Source organism: Nyctereutes procyonoides, unplaced genomic scaffold (genome assembly GCF_905146905.1).
Source record: "Nyctereutes procyonoides isolate TBG_1078 unplaced genomic scaffold, NYPRO_anot_genome, whole genome shotgun sequence".
NCBI classification, from domain to species: Eukaryota; Metazoa; Chordata; class Mammalia; order Carnivora; family Canidae; genus Nyctereutes; species Nyctereutes procyonoides.
Window position 1 is genome coordinate 28238510 of NW_026575126.1, and position 14673 is coordinate 28253182.

Sequence of the window (14673 nt, forward strand, 5' to 3'; positions counted from 1 at the left end):
TGTAGGGTATATACAAATAAATAAGCTGCTCTATAATGAGGTTCTTCTGAAAACTGCTTTGGGCATCACCTATTAAAATCTTTTTGGTGATTTTATTACTATGCTACTAAGCAGTAACTTCTGTTAAGCTTTGTTACTCACTCTTACGTATTGGTCTCCAGACGTTTCCAGAGATATTCTCACGGTGATGTTGCCGGTTATGTCGGTGAGGCCATTCATTGTCTCTTACAATTTTCCCATTTCCCTCTATTCTGCTGCTTTCTCATCTTTGTTATTGTTGTAGCCTCATTGATCTTCCTATAACTCAGTCTCTTAATTAATTCATACTGTAAGTAGGGGCACAAGGTCTTTCTGTAAAGGGCCTCATAGTGAATCTTTTGGCTTTGTAGTCCGAACTCTTCAACTCGATACATAAACAAATGGTGTGGTTGTGTTTCAGTGAAACTTTATTGACAGAAGCAGGTGGTGGGCTGGATTTGACCCCCGGGCTGTGGTTTGTTAAGCCCACTTTAAAGCCTGGCCAGCTAAGATATACCAATCTCAGCATGTTACTCACCTGTTCAAAAGTGACCAGGATCCCCAGTGCTAGAACGTTAATCCTGAATGCTTCTGTTGAGCTTTCAGCTGTCTATCAGTGGTCCCCTTATTGTATCTTTGTACCTCATTGACCTTGCTTGTCCCTGGACTTCCATTCCCTTGTCCTCTTTCCCCAGATTGTTCTCATTACAGCCCACCTCTTGGCCTTTGGAAAGGGAGAAACAGACTCCCTTGAGCAGGGGAGTCCAATGTGGGACTCGATCCCAGGACTGTGGGATCATGACTTGAGCCAAAGGCAGATGCTTAACTGACTGAGCCACCCAGGCACCCCTGGAAAGCCCTTTCTTGAAAGCCCCCTGCCCTCTTCACCAATGTCTCATTTTAAAAGAGATATGCTACCTTCCATCTACTCTCTGAAGCTTTCTTCAAGAAATTGAACCCACCGAATGTTTTCCTTTTTAACCTCTATTCCTAGGCATGATGCATAGTTAGCACTTTATGTACTGTTACTATTATATACCCGAGCATCTGTATTTGTTACTTACATGTTGTCTATATATATGAGACTGGTCTCCAACTTTTAAATTTTCTTTGTGTGTCAGCCTACAAAGTTTCATAAAGTTCTAGGTTTCTATTTTTTTTTTAACATTTTATTTATTTATTCATGAGAGACACAGAGAGGGAGAGGCAGAGACACAGGCAGAGGGAGAAGCAGGCTCCATGCAGGGAGCCCCATGTGGGACTCAATCCTGGGACCGCAGGATCATGCCCTGGGCCAAAGGCAGATGCTCAACCACTGAGCCACCCAGGCTGCCCTATTTTATAGTTTCTAACATAGTACTAGACAGAGAGGAATTTTATTTATTTATTTACTCATTCATTCATTCATTCATTCATTCATTCATTCATGACAGACACAGAGAGGGAGAGAAAGGGAGAGACACAGGCAGAGGGAGAAGCAGGCTCCGTGCAGGGAGCCCGACGTGGGACTCGATATGGGGACTCCGGGATTACACCCTGGACTGAAGGCGGCGCTAAACCACTGAGTCACCGGGGCTGCCTGACAGAAAGGAATTTAAAATGTTCCTTTGGTTTACAGTTGAGAGGAAAATTGAAATGAAGTAGTGTGTGTATGTGCTGTTTTACCCTAGCGTTCTTATGCCACAGTTGAAATTGCCTTGAATGCAGTTCCCTGTGTGATGGGGTGCAGCCGTGTTTACACTCAGCTGGTTAGTCTGCTCTTTGGTTCTGAAGACTCTGTAGATGAGTTCTTCATTGTAAATTTATTTATTTTTTGGTAATCATAAGGCAGTTTTATTTTTGTCTCCAATATTATTTCTGTCCCTTTACACTTACTTTATTGTTGGCTCTAGTTCTTCTTTACTGAAGTGTAGTTGACATACAATGTTATATTAGTTTCAGTTATACAACAGTGATTCAACATCTCTATACGTTCTACTGTGTTCTTCTGTATTTGCCACAAGTGTAGCTACCATCTGTCACCATATGATGCTATTACAGCACCATCAACTCTATTCCTATGCTGTGCTTTAAAAAAAAAAAAAGATTTTATTTATTTATTCATGAGAGACACAGAGAGAGGCAGAGACACAGGCATAGGGAGAGGCAAGACTCCCGAGGGGAGCCCAATGCAGGACTTGATCCCAGGACCCCAGAATCACCCTGAGCCGAAGGCAGATGCTCAACCACTGAGGCACCCGGGTGCCCTCTCTGCTGTCCTTTTCATCCCTGTGACTTACTCATTCTATAACTGGAAGCCTGTATCTCCCACTCAGCTTTACCCATTTTGCCCACCCCCCACTCCATGTACTCTGGCAAACACCAGTTTGTTCTCTTTCTTTATCTCAAATTTGACCAGTGCCAGCCAGAACAACCTTGGTAGCCTAATTAAGTTCTGTGTTCTGGCATTAGGAAAAAAAAAATATATATATGTGTGTGTGCGTGTGTGTGTGTGTGTGTGTGCGTGTGTATTTATTTATTTATTTATTTATGGAATTACTGATTCTTAAAGTATGATTTGGAATAAGATCAAAATATTAGATCCAGCTTGGTAAAATCCCTAGTGAGGTGAAAACCTGAGTCATTGGCATGTGCATTAAACTTGCTACATTTTTACCTTGGAGTAATGTTTGTGTGACAGTGATGATCTACTTATTGATTGTTTGAACATCCATTCCCAATAAAATGCTTCCATTTCCAATGGGATGTTAATAGCTTTTCTTGATTTAACTTGATATCTTTCCCCTCTGCCTGTTCTCCATTTTAAAAACTGTCATCCTGTCCTGATTTTAAATATACTGAATCACAAAGATTAATCAAGTATTCTATTTAATACCAAGGATTAGTACTATCTTTGTAACCCTGTATGTTTAAGTTGCTGTGGTTCCCCCCCCCCCCCGCTTTGTTGTTGCACTCCGTTGTTGCACTCCTTTAAATTTGATGGAATTTTCAGCTAAGGGATGTTAATATCAAGAATGTGAGCTCCGTCTTTGAACCGCGTCTTTGATATTTATTCAGCATTGGTATTTTGTCTCCTTTCCAAGGGGACTAGAGAATGTTTCTTGACAAAGCATCAGATTGTTTTGAGGTCAGCGTGGTTTGGATGGTGCCTTTAAATTTACGCGTCAGCTGTTAGGTACGCACAGTGTTTGCAGATAGAGCTAGCGGTAATTTCAGTTTCCAGGGTTAAATAGTGGTTTACATTAATTTACTGTACAAGCCTATCAGCTGTATTCGACTCTCCATTTGAAAGGACTCTTTCAAATACAGAACTTGCTTTAATCTCAATGACATCAGAGTTACTAATTACCTTGGTTGTTCAACTTAGTTTGATACCTTCTTTTTCACATGATACCAATGATACTGCTAAGTCAATAGAAAACAGTCTTATTGTAATCTTGCTTTATTTATTTATTTGGCCAGGAGCAAAAGAGAGAGCTTTTTATATATGTGTAAAGATTTGTCCAATTAAAAAAATGATCTAATAGGTATATGAGCATTTACTATGAGCACAGTATTGTTTTAGTGGAAGAAGGTAGGCCATTGTCTCCCACTAGACTGAAAGCTCCATGAGGGCATCTTCCAGCTTAATTGATCACCTACCTGCCCTCATTTTTCTGGTCCCTTCTATCTGTCTTTGTGCTGCTGCCAGAATCATCTTAAGATACTAGTTTCATCCTTTGCTTAAGAAGCTTCTGTGGTTGAAGAGCAAAACCAATCATTATAAGCTTTGTCTCTCTTTCCTCGAAGTTCTACAATTCCACCATAATAGATCTATATATGGACATTTAATCCTTGCATGGCTGTGTGAGGATGAGAGAGCTCTCTGGACCACATTTATAGAAAAACTAATCCTATTTGTAGAGTCCCCACTCTTATGACCTCATTGCTTCCCAAAGGCTCCCTCCTAATATCATCATACTGAAGGTTAGAATTTCAACGCATGAATTTGGAGGTAGTGGGGAACACAGACATTAAGACCACTGCAAGCAGTAAACTAAACTAAAAGAGAAAATTAAAACATGTCCGTCTGAAAGTGAGCAAAATAAGGTTGACCTATTCCAACCTAATTCCCCTTATTCACCACTTAAGTGCAAATTGCTTTCTCTCTGGTGACTCCCAAATCTTTATGGGTAAGAGGTAAAAAATGCTGTGTTCTGATGACTTAGTCAGTGTTTAGACTCTCCTTTCCTTTGAAAACCCCACCCAGTGATCTGCTACTCCTTTGGTGTCCTCATCACTACCATTTACTCATCTTCATTCCTTGAGGGCTTTGGCTTTCCTTTTTTTTTTTTTTTTTTTTTATTGTTTATTTTTTGGCTTTGGCTTTCCTTTGTAGCTACCAGGCTATTGCCAACATTCTCAATGACTGTGATACTTTTCTAATCGTTATTGTCATCATTCATCATCAGTGACTTAGTGAGTAGCTCCAATGTGCTGGGCATTGGATTAGGTGCTTCATATATACATTACCTTATTTATTTAGTCCACAATTTACAGATGAAAATATCAAGATTCAGAGAGGCCGTGATTTGGTCAAAGTCTCACAGCTACTCTTTTAAACTTCCTTAACTCCTCCAGTGATCTTTATTTTTCTTTATTTGGAAATCCATCTCATTGACCTTTTTATTGCTCAGAGCAGTGCTTCTGGTATCCTTAATCTGGTAAGTTTCCTCTTAGACATTTAGTTCACATACTAACCGTTCCCCATGCTCCCTGCCTGCCTCCCCAGTCCTCTCTGACCCATATAATCCTTTCTGCTTTCTCTTTCTGACATTCTCCATTACACTTGGCTCTTCTTTCTGTAGCCACTTCACTGCCAGCCTCTAAAATAAGATCAATCCAACCATTTCATGTCTGTTTCAAGTCTCTCTCTTTCTAAGCACTATTGGCGAAAATGCCATTACCTTGCTGTCGGTTGACTCCATTTCAAATGAATTTCTCATTTGCCTGGCCCTTCAATGTTCATCATAGTACTTTAATTAATTATCTCATTTTGGCTCCCTTGCTCTTCCTCACACCGGCTATTCCAAAACTTCTTAACATTCTCTGTCAACACAGCCACCCTTTGTTGACTTTGCCTTGAGTCCTACCAAGAACATAGAATTTATCAGGAGTGATTTCCCTTAACTGTCCTCTTCTCTACCACAAAGTGTATCTGCTTTATTCCTTCTCTTTTAGGTGACAAGAATCTTTACTATTTTCCCATGATAACGCTACCCACCTATACTATTCTTTCTGGACTGTTCTAGAGAGTTGCTCCATCCATGTCCTTCCTCCTTTATATCTTCAGTCTCTTACCGTCCATTTGACTGCTCACCTGCAAACAGGTACATCCGAATTGGTCAGAGTGGTCTTGCCAATCACTTCCCTCCATCCTGTCACCTCTCACAATGTTTCCTTTCTGGCCAAACTTGGGGCAAGTGAGGTGGCCTCCCATTCTGGTGAGAGTCTCTCCCAGAGGCTGCCCTTGACTTCTGTAAGGCCAGGTCAGATGGTCTCCTCCTTATTAGTCTTTCTGTAGCACTTGACAATGTCAACTACCTTTTTTGTCTATTATTTTTCATCTCTTTTGAGTTTTAGAATGCTATTTTACCATTTCTTTTCCTCCCTTCCCCTTAAATCATTACCTGTTTGTCTTCTTCTGCCTACCCCTCTGTGATTTTTCCCAAGGCTCTGACCTTGGCCTACTTCTCTGGGTAATCACCTCCTTGGTGTTGGATCTACATTTCTGACTTCCTGTGGGCATTACCTGGGACAGAAAACACATTCCTTCAATTGCCTGTTCTTCCTTTTGTTTTCTGGCTTAGTAATTATCATTCAAGCTACAAATCTGGAATCTTCTGTGACACTACCACTACCTTTCCCTCTGCACATCCAGCCACTTAGTCCTATTAGTCATCCCTCAGAGATGTCTGATTTTTTTTGTTGTTGTTTGTTCTTCTGTTCTCATCACTGTTGCCCTAATTGAGGTCTTCGTGGACTATTGGAATAGCCCGTTAAATTTTCTTCCTGCCTTAAGTATCTCTCATCTTTAATATTTTCTCTGTACTGCTACCAGTGCTAGATTTCTAAGACATAGCTGATTAAACCATTGCTGTGTTCTGAATTATTGGCTCCTACTTTGCCCATGGGGTCCAGGCAGGATCCCTTGGCTTGCTGCTCGGGGCCCTTCTCTGACCATGTGCCTCCCCACCCATGTCTCTCCAGCTGTATCTCTTTCCAGCTGTATATAGCTCCAGCTGTCTCTCTGTCCGGCATACTGACTGGCACTGTGCAAGAGCGCCACATCCTGCCTCGTACCCAAACCCTAGCACATGTGGTTCACTCTGCTTTTCCTTATCTCTGCTTGGTTTTATAATTCTTGGCCTGGCTCCACAGTTATCTTTTGGATAAAGCACTTTTGACCCATCCTTCTTGACTCCTGTGGGACTTTGTTCACCGCCCCCCCCGCCCCCACCTTCTTGTTGCTCTCATATTCTAGTTAAGCTGTATGTAATTCTCTCTTCCCTCTGCTGGCTTTTAAGCTTCTTGGAGGCATCTTTGTTGTCTCAGGTTCCAAAGTGTAGTGAGTGCCTAATAAATATTTATTGAACTAAAAATTGGATCCTATATCTAGGACTATGAATGGGAAGCAAAGAGCTAGGGTGCTTAGGAGCCCCTTATTACCGTTAGCACAGGAAGCAGTAACAAAACAGAAAGCAGATTTTCAGATTTAGCTTTAATATACAGTCATCTGAGAGGTGTTTTTTTTTTCTTCTAGCAATGTGGCTTTACTAAAATAAGAGACAATGCATTTTTAACTGGGCTTGCATTGATATAATTTTGATGTTCAAATGAACTGAAAAAACTCAAGAATGGTTGACTGAGTCAAGTAGAGTGTCAACAACAATCTGTCATCCAACAATTGAGCTTTTTAAATGATTGTTGAAAAGCAGAGATTAAGTTCACTCAGAAAAAAAAAAGAATCTATTAAAAGTTAGGTAAGAAGGTGAAAGAGTATTTTATATAGCATTTTAATTAACCAAAATTGGCTTGTTAAATCTTGGGAGTCCCTGAAATGCTTAGAGAACGCTATAGAAAAACGTTTGCACCTCTTTCAGAGCTGACTTTATAAAAAACCTTAGCCTTTTTGTGTTAATATGATGCCAGTGAAACCTTATCTAGCTATGTTTCTCTATTAGTGTTATTTGAAAAGTATTATTATGTTAGCAAAGACAAAAACTTTCAGTATTTTGAAACCACATTTGTGGAAATGGGTACTGATGCACACATATTGTGTGTTGGTAACTTACGAGCAATACAAAAACTGGAAACTCTTCATTGCGAAGACATAAAAGACCCCAGAGTACAGAGGCAGTTATAGATCAACTTATTATTCCTCGGTGTTTATTTTTCCCCATTTGTTCATTAAAATTCAACACTGGAGTTATATATAAAATAAGATACCACATTACCAAACATATTTTTTCTTTTAATTATCTTTGCCATGAAAACAAACCACTTTTTAAGGTGCTTCTTGCTTCTGTAGTTATGACTCAAACCAATGGTAGTTACATAAACTACTTTTTCTTCCTTAAGGGATTAGGCAAGATGGAGAAATGCAGGAGAGAAAAATTCAGGGTGACAAAAGCACATGGCGATTGTGAATCAGGATTTTGACCTAGTAGGAAACTAACATTCCAGGTCATGGGGCCTTTGGTCTAAGTTATTTGAACATTAAGACGTCATTTCATTCATTTGCTGGGCAAAGACCTAAATTTTTCATTATTCTTTACCGTTTCCTGTTTTGGATAGTCCACATAGTTGTATTTATTAATCATCTCTCAGTATTTATATCTATAATTATTAGACATTTTTCTACCATGATTAGGTAACTGGGCTGTTTAAAAAAGAAACACCTCCAGAATAGCTAAATTTTTAAAGTCACTACCTACATCTGCCAAAACAGATTAGTAGCAAATTTCTAGAACAGAACAAATTGTCTTGATCTCCTTACCTAACACTTTGTTTTATGTCAAATCTAACTGCTTTCAGGGAACAAGACTTCTTGATGGAAGCTTATATTTTGACATAAAAATTTTGGGGGCTGCAAGTGTAAGGTAATTTTATCCTTATTTTGCAGGCTGAATATTGCTGTATTATTAGTTTTATGGTATTCACACTATAAAAACACCATATATTCATGATGAACTTCATCTGGTCTTAACTCACTATAACCCGTTAAACTTACTGGCTCAGGAACTTGGATATTCTTCTTGAGAAATTAAAATCTCTGAATTATATAAATAAGCACTACCTTGTAAAATAATATTTACACCTCAGGTGCTACTTCCTTCATAACCGTATCCATTGTCATTCCTGATTTTTTTTTTAAATTTAAGATGCATTAGGTATTAATTCTGAGGACAATGATAAGCATTGGTCAAGTAGAATTAAAACTTTAAACTGAATACTTAAGCATGGGTGTTTTTATAAAGAAAACTTATTTTTAGAATATTCCTGAAATTTACTTTGGCTTTGGTCCTTAAAGGATTTTTCATTTTAAAATGCCTATATCTCCTTTACAGTATCATGAATATTGCTTGCTTTCTCTTTTTGTAATTTCATATTTCTTTCCTCACTTAGGATCATACCCTGCTTCTGGTCATTACTTGTCCGTGTTAGGGAGGTAGAGAATGTCCACTTGACTATGCAAGTGATCACAGGACAAAAGCTAGAAGTGTCTTGTGGTGTTATGCTGTGGCAGCTAAGTGTTCGGGCTTCAAACTAGACTGGGCTGCGGGGGCTCAGATTCAAGGTCTACCGCTCCTTGTTGTGTGACCGTGGGCAGAGTACTTCACCACTCTGGGCCTCCCTGTTCTCATCTGTAAAATGCGTTGTCTGGAGTGTTTAATGAGTTAATGCATACAAAAGGTTTAGAACTGTGCCTGGATATAGGACATACTCAAGAAGTATCTTCCTAGAATAATCGACCTCTTCAGTAATCTATCCGGTTTGTTAAGAATTCAGACAGTTGTACCTTAACCTATTTTCTGAATAATGAAATCAGTAGCTGTAATGATACTGTTTATGGAGTACAAAATACATTTGCATCTTTGCTATAAAAATTAGCAGTGCTAATAACTGTTTATTGTGTTTTCTGGGGTATTTGTTAGTAACTGTAGGATACAGGTAACAGATGAGCCAGAGGCCCTTGTACAACTGCATCATGGAAGCATGTGAAATCTAAATGTTACTGTCCTCCCGCATGATTGCTTCTCGGGTGAAAAGGCCTTGAAATACTAGTTATGGTTTTTTTCAAGTGAACATGTCTCCTAGACTTTAACAATTCTTTCTTCCCTAACTCCACTTCCATTAAGATTTTTGTTTTAGATTGAAATTGAAAAGAAGTTAATTTGCTACGAAATGCTAATGTCAGAATAATTTGTTAAGCCCTTTTTTACTGATCTATTATTTCTTTTCACTTTCTTTACACCACATTAAAGAAACTATGGAAGGGCTTTGGTATCTTATTTTTAATCATCCCCTACTGCCAGATGCGTTATTGATGTTTAATAATTATTTGTTGAATGAATTAATCACCATGACAGAAGGTCCATTCCTCAGCCAAATCATGTCTATTTGTTTGTGGAGGACTCAGAGCCAGTTAGGCAACATTAAGTGAGCACACTGGGTGGGAAGCAGTGGGGATCGTGCTAAACTGTATCTGTAGGTTGGATTATACAGCAGCCAGAGTTTATGACCTCTGCTGTGTGTAGGGAAAGGCTTCTGCCAGAGGGCAAATATGAGTATATACTTCATATGAATGATAAAAATCCCTAAAATCATTCTAGACTATTTCTGTTTTCCAGTTCAGTGGACATTGTAATTCTATAAATAAATAAAGATAGGTATATACATATTTACCCCCTATATATTGCTGCATATGTAAAATATCCTGGGAGAAGGTTAGTTTAACAAAAGTCACTTGCGTAGTATCTTTTCTTTTGCTATATCTGTCTATTGAGAATTGAATGGAACTTTAGGGGATGCTTGCAAAAGCAACTTTGTTCTAAATTTACGGCAATCTGAGGAACTACATAATTTCTGTTAGTGGTAACATAGATAACTTTTCTAATTGGAACAAAAGCAACATTTAAATATTCCTAGGAAAGCATTGGCCAATGTGTAGCATGCAGGCTTGGCAGTCTTTCAGCGGAGGAGATCATAATGACCCTGCACTCTGTCTACTTGCTAGACTTAGAAACTGGGAAAAGCAGCTGGAAAAATGATAGGCCACTTCTAAGTTCTGTTGTTAGGATGGCAACTGATGGTCCTACACATTAAATGTATGTGGGCTTCAAGGCATTAGACCAGTTTTGCTGGACTTTCTCAGTCTTATCCCTTAGGCTCTCTGTGAGCTCAGGTATACTTGTATTCTAGTGTGTTCCTTCTTGATCATCTCCCCTGTTCTGAAGCCGTGGCATAAACCACATTCTGTAGTGACAAAGTCAACTTGACAACTTCTCTCATTCCTCCTAACACTATTCTCCTTCTTAAGATTTTTATTCTTCCTTGAAACTTGCAGCCTCAGGAACCACTCCGCTCCCCAAGCCTTCCCTTCCCACTCTTTGCCTCATGCTTTGCTTCTCTACAGTGCTACTCTCACCCTATGCACGTTATTGAATGCTGACACCTTTGTCTTTTCATTTTATGTTTGTATGACAGCGTGGGCTTTTACCCTTTGAGGGCAGGCTGGTAACTTTTTGACTCACAATGTTGATAGATACTTAGAAAATGGCTGTCCGTAGGATATAAAATTCACTGGGATTGGGATTGGAAGCTGAACAAAGATAGTTTGAATCCTTTTGTAGATTATTTGCACAACAGAGAGATTGTTTTTACTGAAATGTCTACCATCAACAAAAAGGACTAGTCTCAGAATCGAGAGGACCTATTAATACCATGCTGCAGATCAATTTGAAAAAGAAATATTGGGGGAGGAGAAAAGGACATGTAGCAGCAAATAGAGTAACTGTTGTTGGAAGGTATTTGATTAGAAGAATTGTGCAAAAGAATTTGGTAACGTTCAGACTAATTTGTGTTTCTTCTTTTTAACTGCTGTTTGCTCAAAAAGAAGTATTTGGGAATTTTTTTATCTTTCTTTATCTTTTCTTGGTTAATATCTATTATTAATGCATTCTTGATTACATATCCCAATCATGTTCCTTTTACATGTGATATATAATACGACGTGGGAGGGATTTGCAGTGTTTACTTTTCTCGAAAGCTGTCCACTATTTCTTATGTTATGACTGCAAGATTCTTCTGCACAAATGCTTTTGGGTCTTAAGCTTCAATTGCAAAGCTAGTAATGCTCTCCCCCTAAATGGAAAGAATTTGTAAGCCATTTATTAAGTTCAAGCCTTCTTAAGGAATTTATTTAACTGACTGCTAATTCTACTGCATTAGAAACATCAACATTTGATATGCATTGAATTCAATTAAAAAGTATGTATAATCTTAAAGTATATTCTAATAAACTTCAATTTAGTTACAAATGTCATTTCATATTTTTGAAATCAAACTCAAGATTATTGCACAAAGCTTAGAAGTGAGTTTGGTGCCACCTACCAATTTGCAAATAATACTTAATTTTTAACTGCTTTGAATAAACCGTCAGCCTTTTAAAATACAGTTTTCTTGCAATCGTGTCACATAATTGAGTATCTTATTTTTAGCAAATGATTCTTTTCATCCCTTTCTATTGTCTTCATCCCTTTCTATTGTCTTTTTAGTTTATTTCATTTATCTTTTATATAATAGACCCAAACTGCCTTGTGTGTGGAAGGAGGAAGCAGCAGGATGTGTTACCAGTTTTGTATGTGATGGACTTTAACCCGGGTTTATGTCTCTCCCCACACAGTCCCTTCAGTCTGAATATGTTCATTACTAAGGCCCCGCCACTCCGGTGAAAGCCGTCCCTCTCTTACACACAGTGTCTTCACCTGGACGAGCAATGTAGAGAGAAAGCAGCTGCTTCTTGGAGGAGTCTTTCTGCCTTCTCACCTTAAATTCAGGAGAGCGCTAACATAAGACCTTCAAGAGACTTGAAACCAGAAAACTCTGGCTAATGACTACTACAAATGCACTGAAACTATGTGTATGGTGATGTCCACACTTTTTAAGACAGTTGTAATGTTGAATTTGGTATTTTGAAAGACTATTTTTAATGTATTTCAGTAATACATTTGTTATTACACTTACATGTACAGTGTTACATTATTATGTATGTATGGTGAACTTTAAAAGACTATTTTGATAAATTTATAAATATATAAAATTATGTAAAAACTAGACTATATTTTGACTTAGATTTCTTGCTGTTTGCTACCAAAAAATTTGTATTTTGAATTTGTTTAGTATGGCTTTGTCTACAATGAATATATAATTCCTCTTTATTAACAGAAAGTAAGGGAGAAAGTTTTTGGAAAGTGATTTTTATGTTCCCACTATAAATATGGCAGATCAGTACATTCTTTTGAGAAGTCAGTCTAATATAATGAGTTTTTCCAAGCTGATCTGTGGCAAGAGGAGGATGATCGATCCTTTGATATGGCTTTGTTAGACCATTTCCTTTCCCTTTGTTTTTGTCACTGAGCCATTTAGTTTTGCATCCTTGTGGGGCTTTCACAAAATTTAAAATCCAGTTGGAGATCCGAATTCATTGAATCTTTCTCCTGATGCGCTGAAAACACGGTTTTGCTCTATGCAATGACTCAACATTCCACATGCTTTTATTTCTTTCCTCCTCTCACAAGAGCCCTTAACGCAGTTAGGACATTCTGCTTTTGGTACGAGGTTGTTGTCTGTAACCACATATGGTCTGGTACCAGTTTTTTAAATCAATGAAGAGAGAAAACCTAAAAAAGATGCTGCTAAGTAGTTCTCTGGATCAAAGGAGATGTGTTTGAAACAGATTATAAATACCTAACACACAAGCCAGCATATCCAAAACCTGATAGTGAAAACGAAGGGACTCCTTGCAGGTACTCACAGCCCTTTTGCGAGAAGTGTAATTTTAGTGTAGCCCTGGGAAGCCTGGAGGCTTCAGTGCCTGATTGTCAGAGTGGACTACTCACACAGTCAATGGATCCGTATGAAGTGCTTCACTCTCAACCACTAAGTTATTTATAATCTATTTATTAGGAGGGGGTACCTTGAGGCTGTTATACATGCTTCAGCAAAACATCTCATTCGTGTTTTACATTTCAAAAAGGCATTTGAATGACTGTTTGGCTCAGGTTCATTACTTAAACTTCAGTAACTGCAGTACCAAGTAATTGCACTAAGCTGACGGAAAAAAAATGAATTGTAGGTCTTAGGAGTCAAAAATTAAAGGAAGTGGAATTAAATTGTCTACCTTTTCTAAAGCTGAAATAGTAAAATATTTTATTATGAGTTCCTGTAAAAAATAGATTGGTTAGTTGTATAGAAAGATGATAGTATTTTTAAAAAATTATCAGTGAAAAGTAATTCAGATGATGCTTGAAGTGGGGTAAAGGGAATCATATTGACAGTTTTTGTTCTGTGAACACTAACTTGTGTGCAGCTATTAAAATGATTGTAAAATTGACTACTATAAATTTTCCATAATTATGTGTGGTATATTAGTCATGTATCTACATGTGTATGTCTTAAAGTTATTTGTACACATGGAGAGATACTTAGACAAACCAAGAAGTATATGTATATATAATATAGAAAGTATATAGCAAAGTAATTCTACTCCAGAAATAAAAATTGTTGACATGTATTTTGTTACAAATAGTTTACCTTCCAAAAGATATTTTGTTCTATCTTTAAGTGTAGAAGAATGCACTGCTAATAAATAATAAAAGTTTTATGCAATCTGTTTTCCCTGACTTTTATAATTTGGATTTTGAGTTATCAATGTACTGAAGTCTCTTTATAATTTTATACTTGATCCAATCTGGTTGGTGCCTTTCAAGTTTCACAGGCTCTTCCTTCTGGATTTTTAGTTTATCTTTTATTAACTCTCCAGGTTGTGGCCATTTTTTGAAGTATATGACAGTGAGCACAAAGAAATCTTATACTTCGCTTTTCACAAAAGTCAGATGATGTCAGGCTCTTGCTGTCTTTCTCTATATGATTTTCCTTTCTGTTAATAAAACACTGATTGTGATCAGAGTTTTGGGTCCTGCTTGATTATTTATGACTATTGGATGATAGACTGGTGATCGGTGGCTTTGGAGAAGAATGGCCATTTTTCTTAAAGGAGAAATTACAGAAATAAATCAGATGGAACAAACCTCCCACTTGGATCTATGTCCAGAAGAGCCAGCTCGAGAGGAAGAACTGCACTATTTGTTGAAGATGTCCTTTGCATTAAACCGGATCTCTCCGGGTTGTGATGTTTCTGAGGTTGTGCCCTTCTCTTTTGTCTTTGAAGTTTTTTTTTCAGAACACAGAGGAAAGGGTGTGAGTGGGAAGGTTTCACTTCTTGAGTTGAGAATCTGCCAATTAGCAGTTCTCACAACACTGCATGAGACAGTTGGGGTACGGAGGTTGTCATGGGACCACATCTTAGAGAAGGAGAGTTCTTACGAATTC

The 14673-nt window shown here is 38.0% G+C and overlaps 1 protein-coding gene across 2 annotated transcripts in view; it reads left to right on the forward strand.

Annotated features, from left to right (window-relative positions):
* CDC14A (cell division cycle 14A) overlaps positions 1-14250 on the forward strand; it is a 199711-nt gene extending 185461 nt beyond the window's left edge. For both annotated transcript variants that reach the window (XM_055340338.1, XM_055340339.1), the window contains one exon: positions 11966-14250. In XM_055340338.1, coding sequence (XP_055196313.1) covers positions 11966-11995 — 30 coding nt within the window. In that variant the 3' untranslated portion in view covers positions 11996-14250. The remainder of the gene's footprint in view (positions 1-11965) is intronic.
* Positions 14251-14673: the final 423 nt, after the last annotated feature.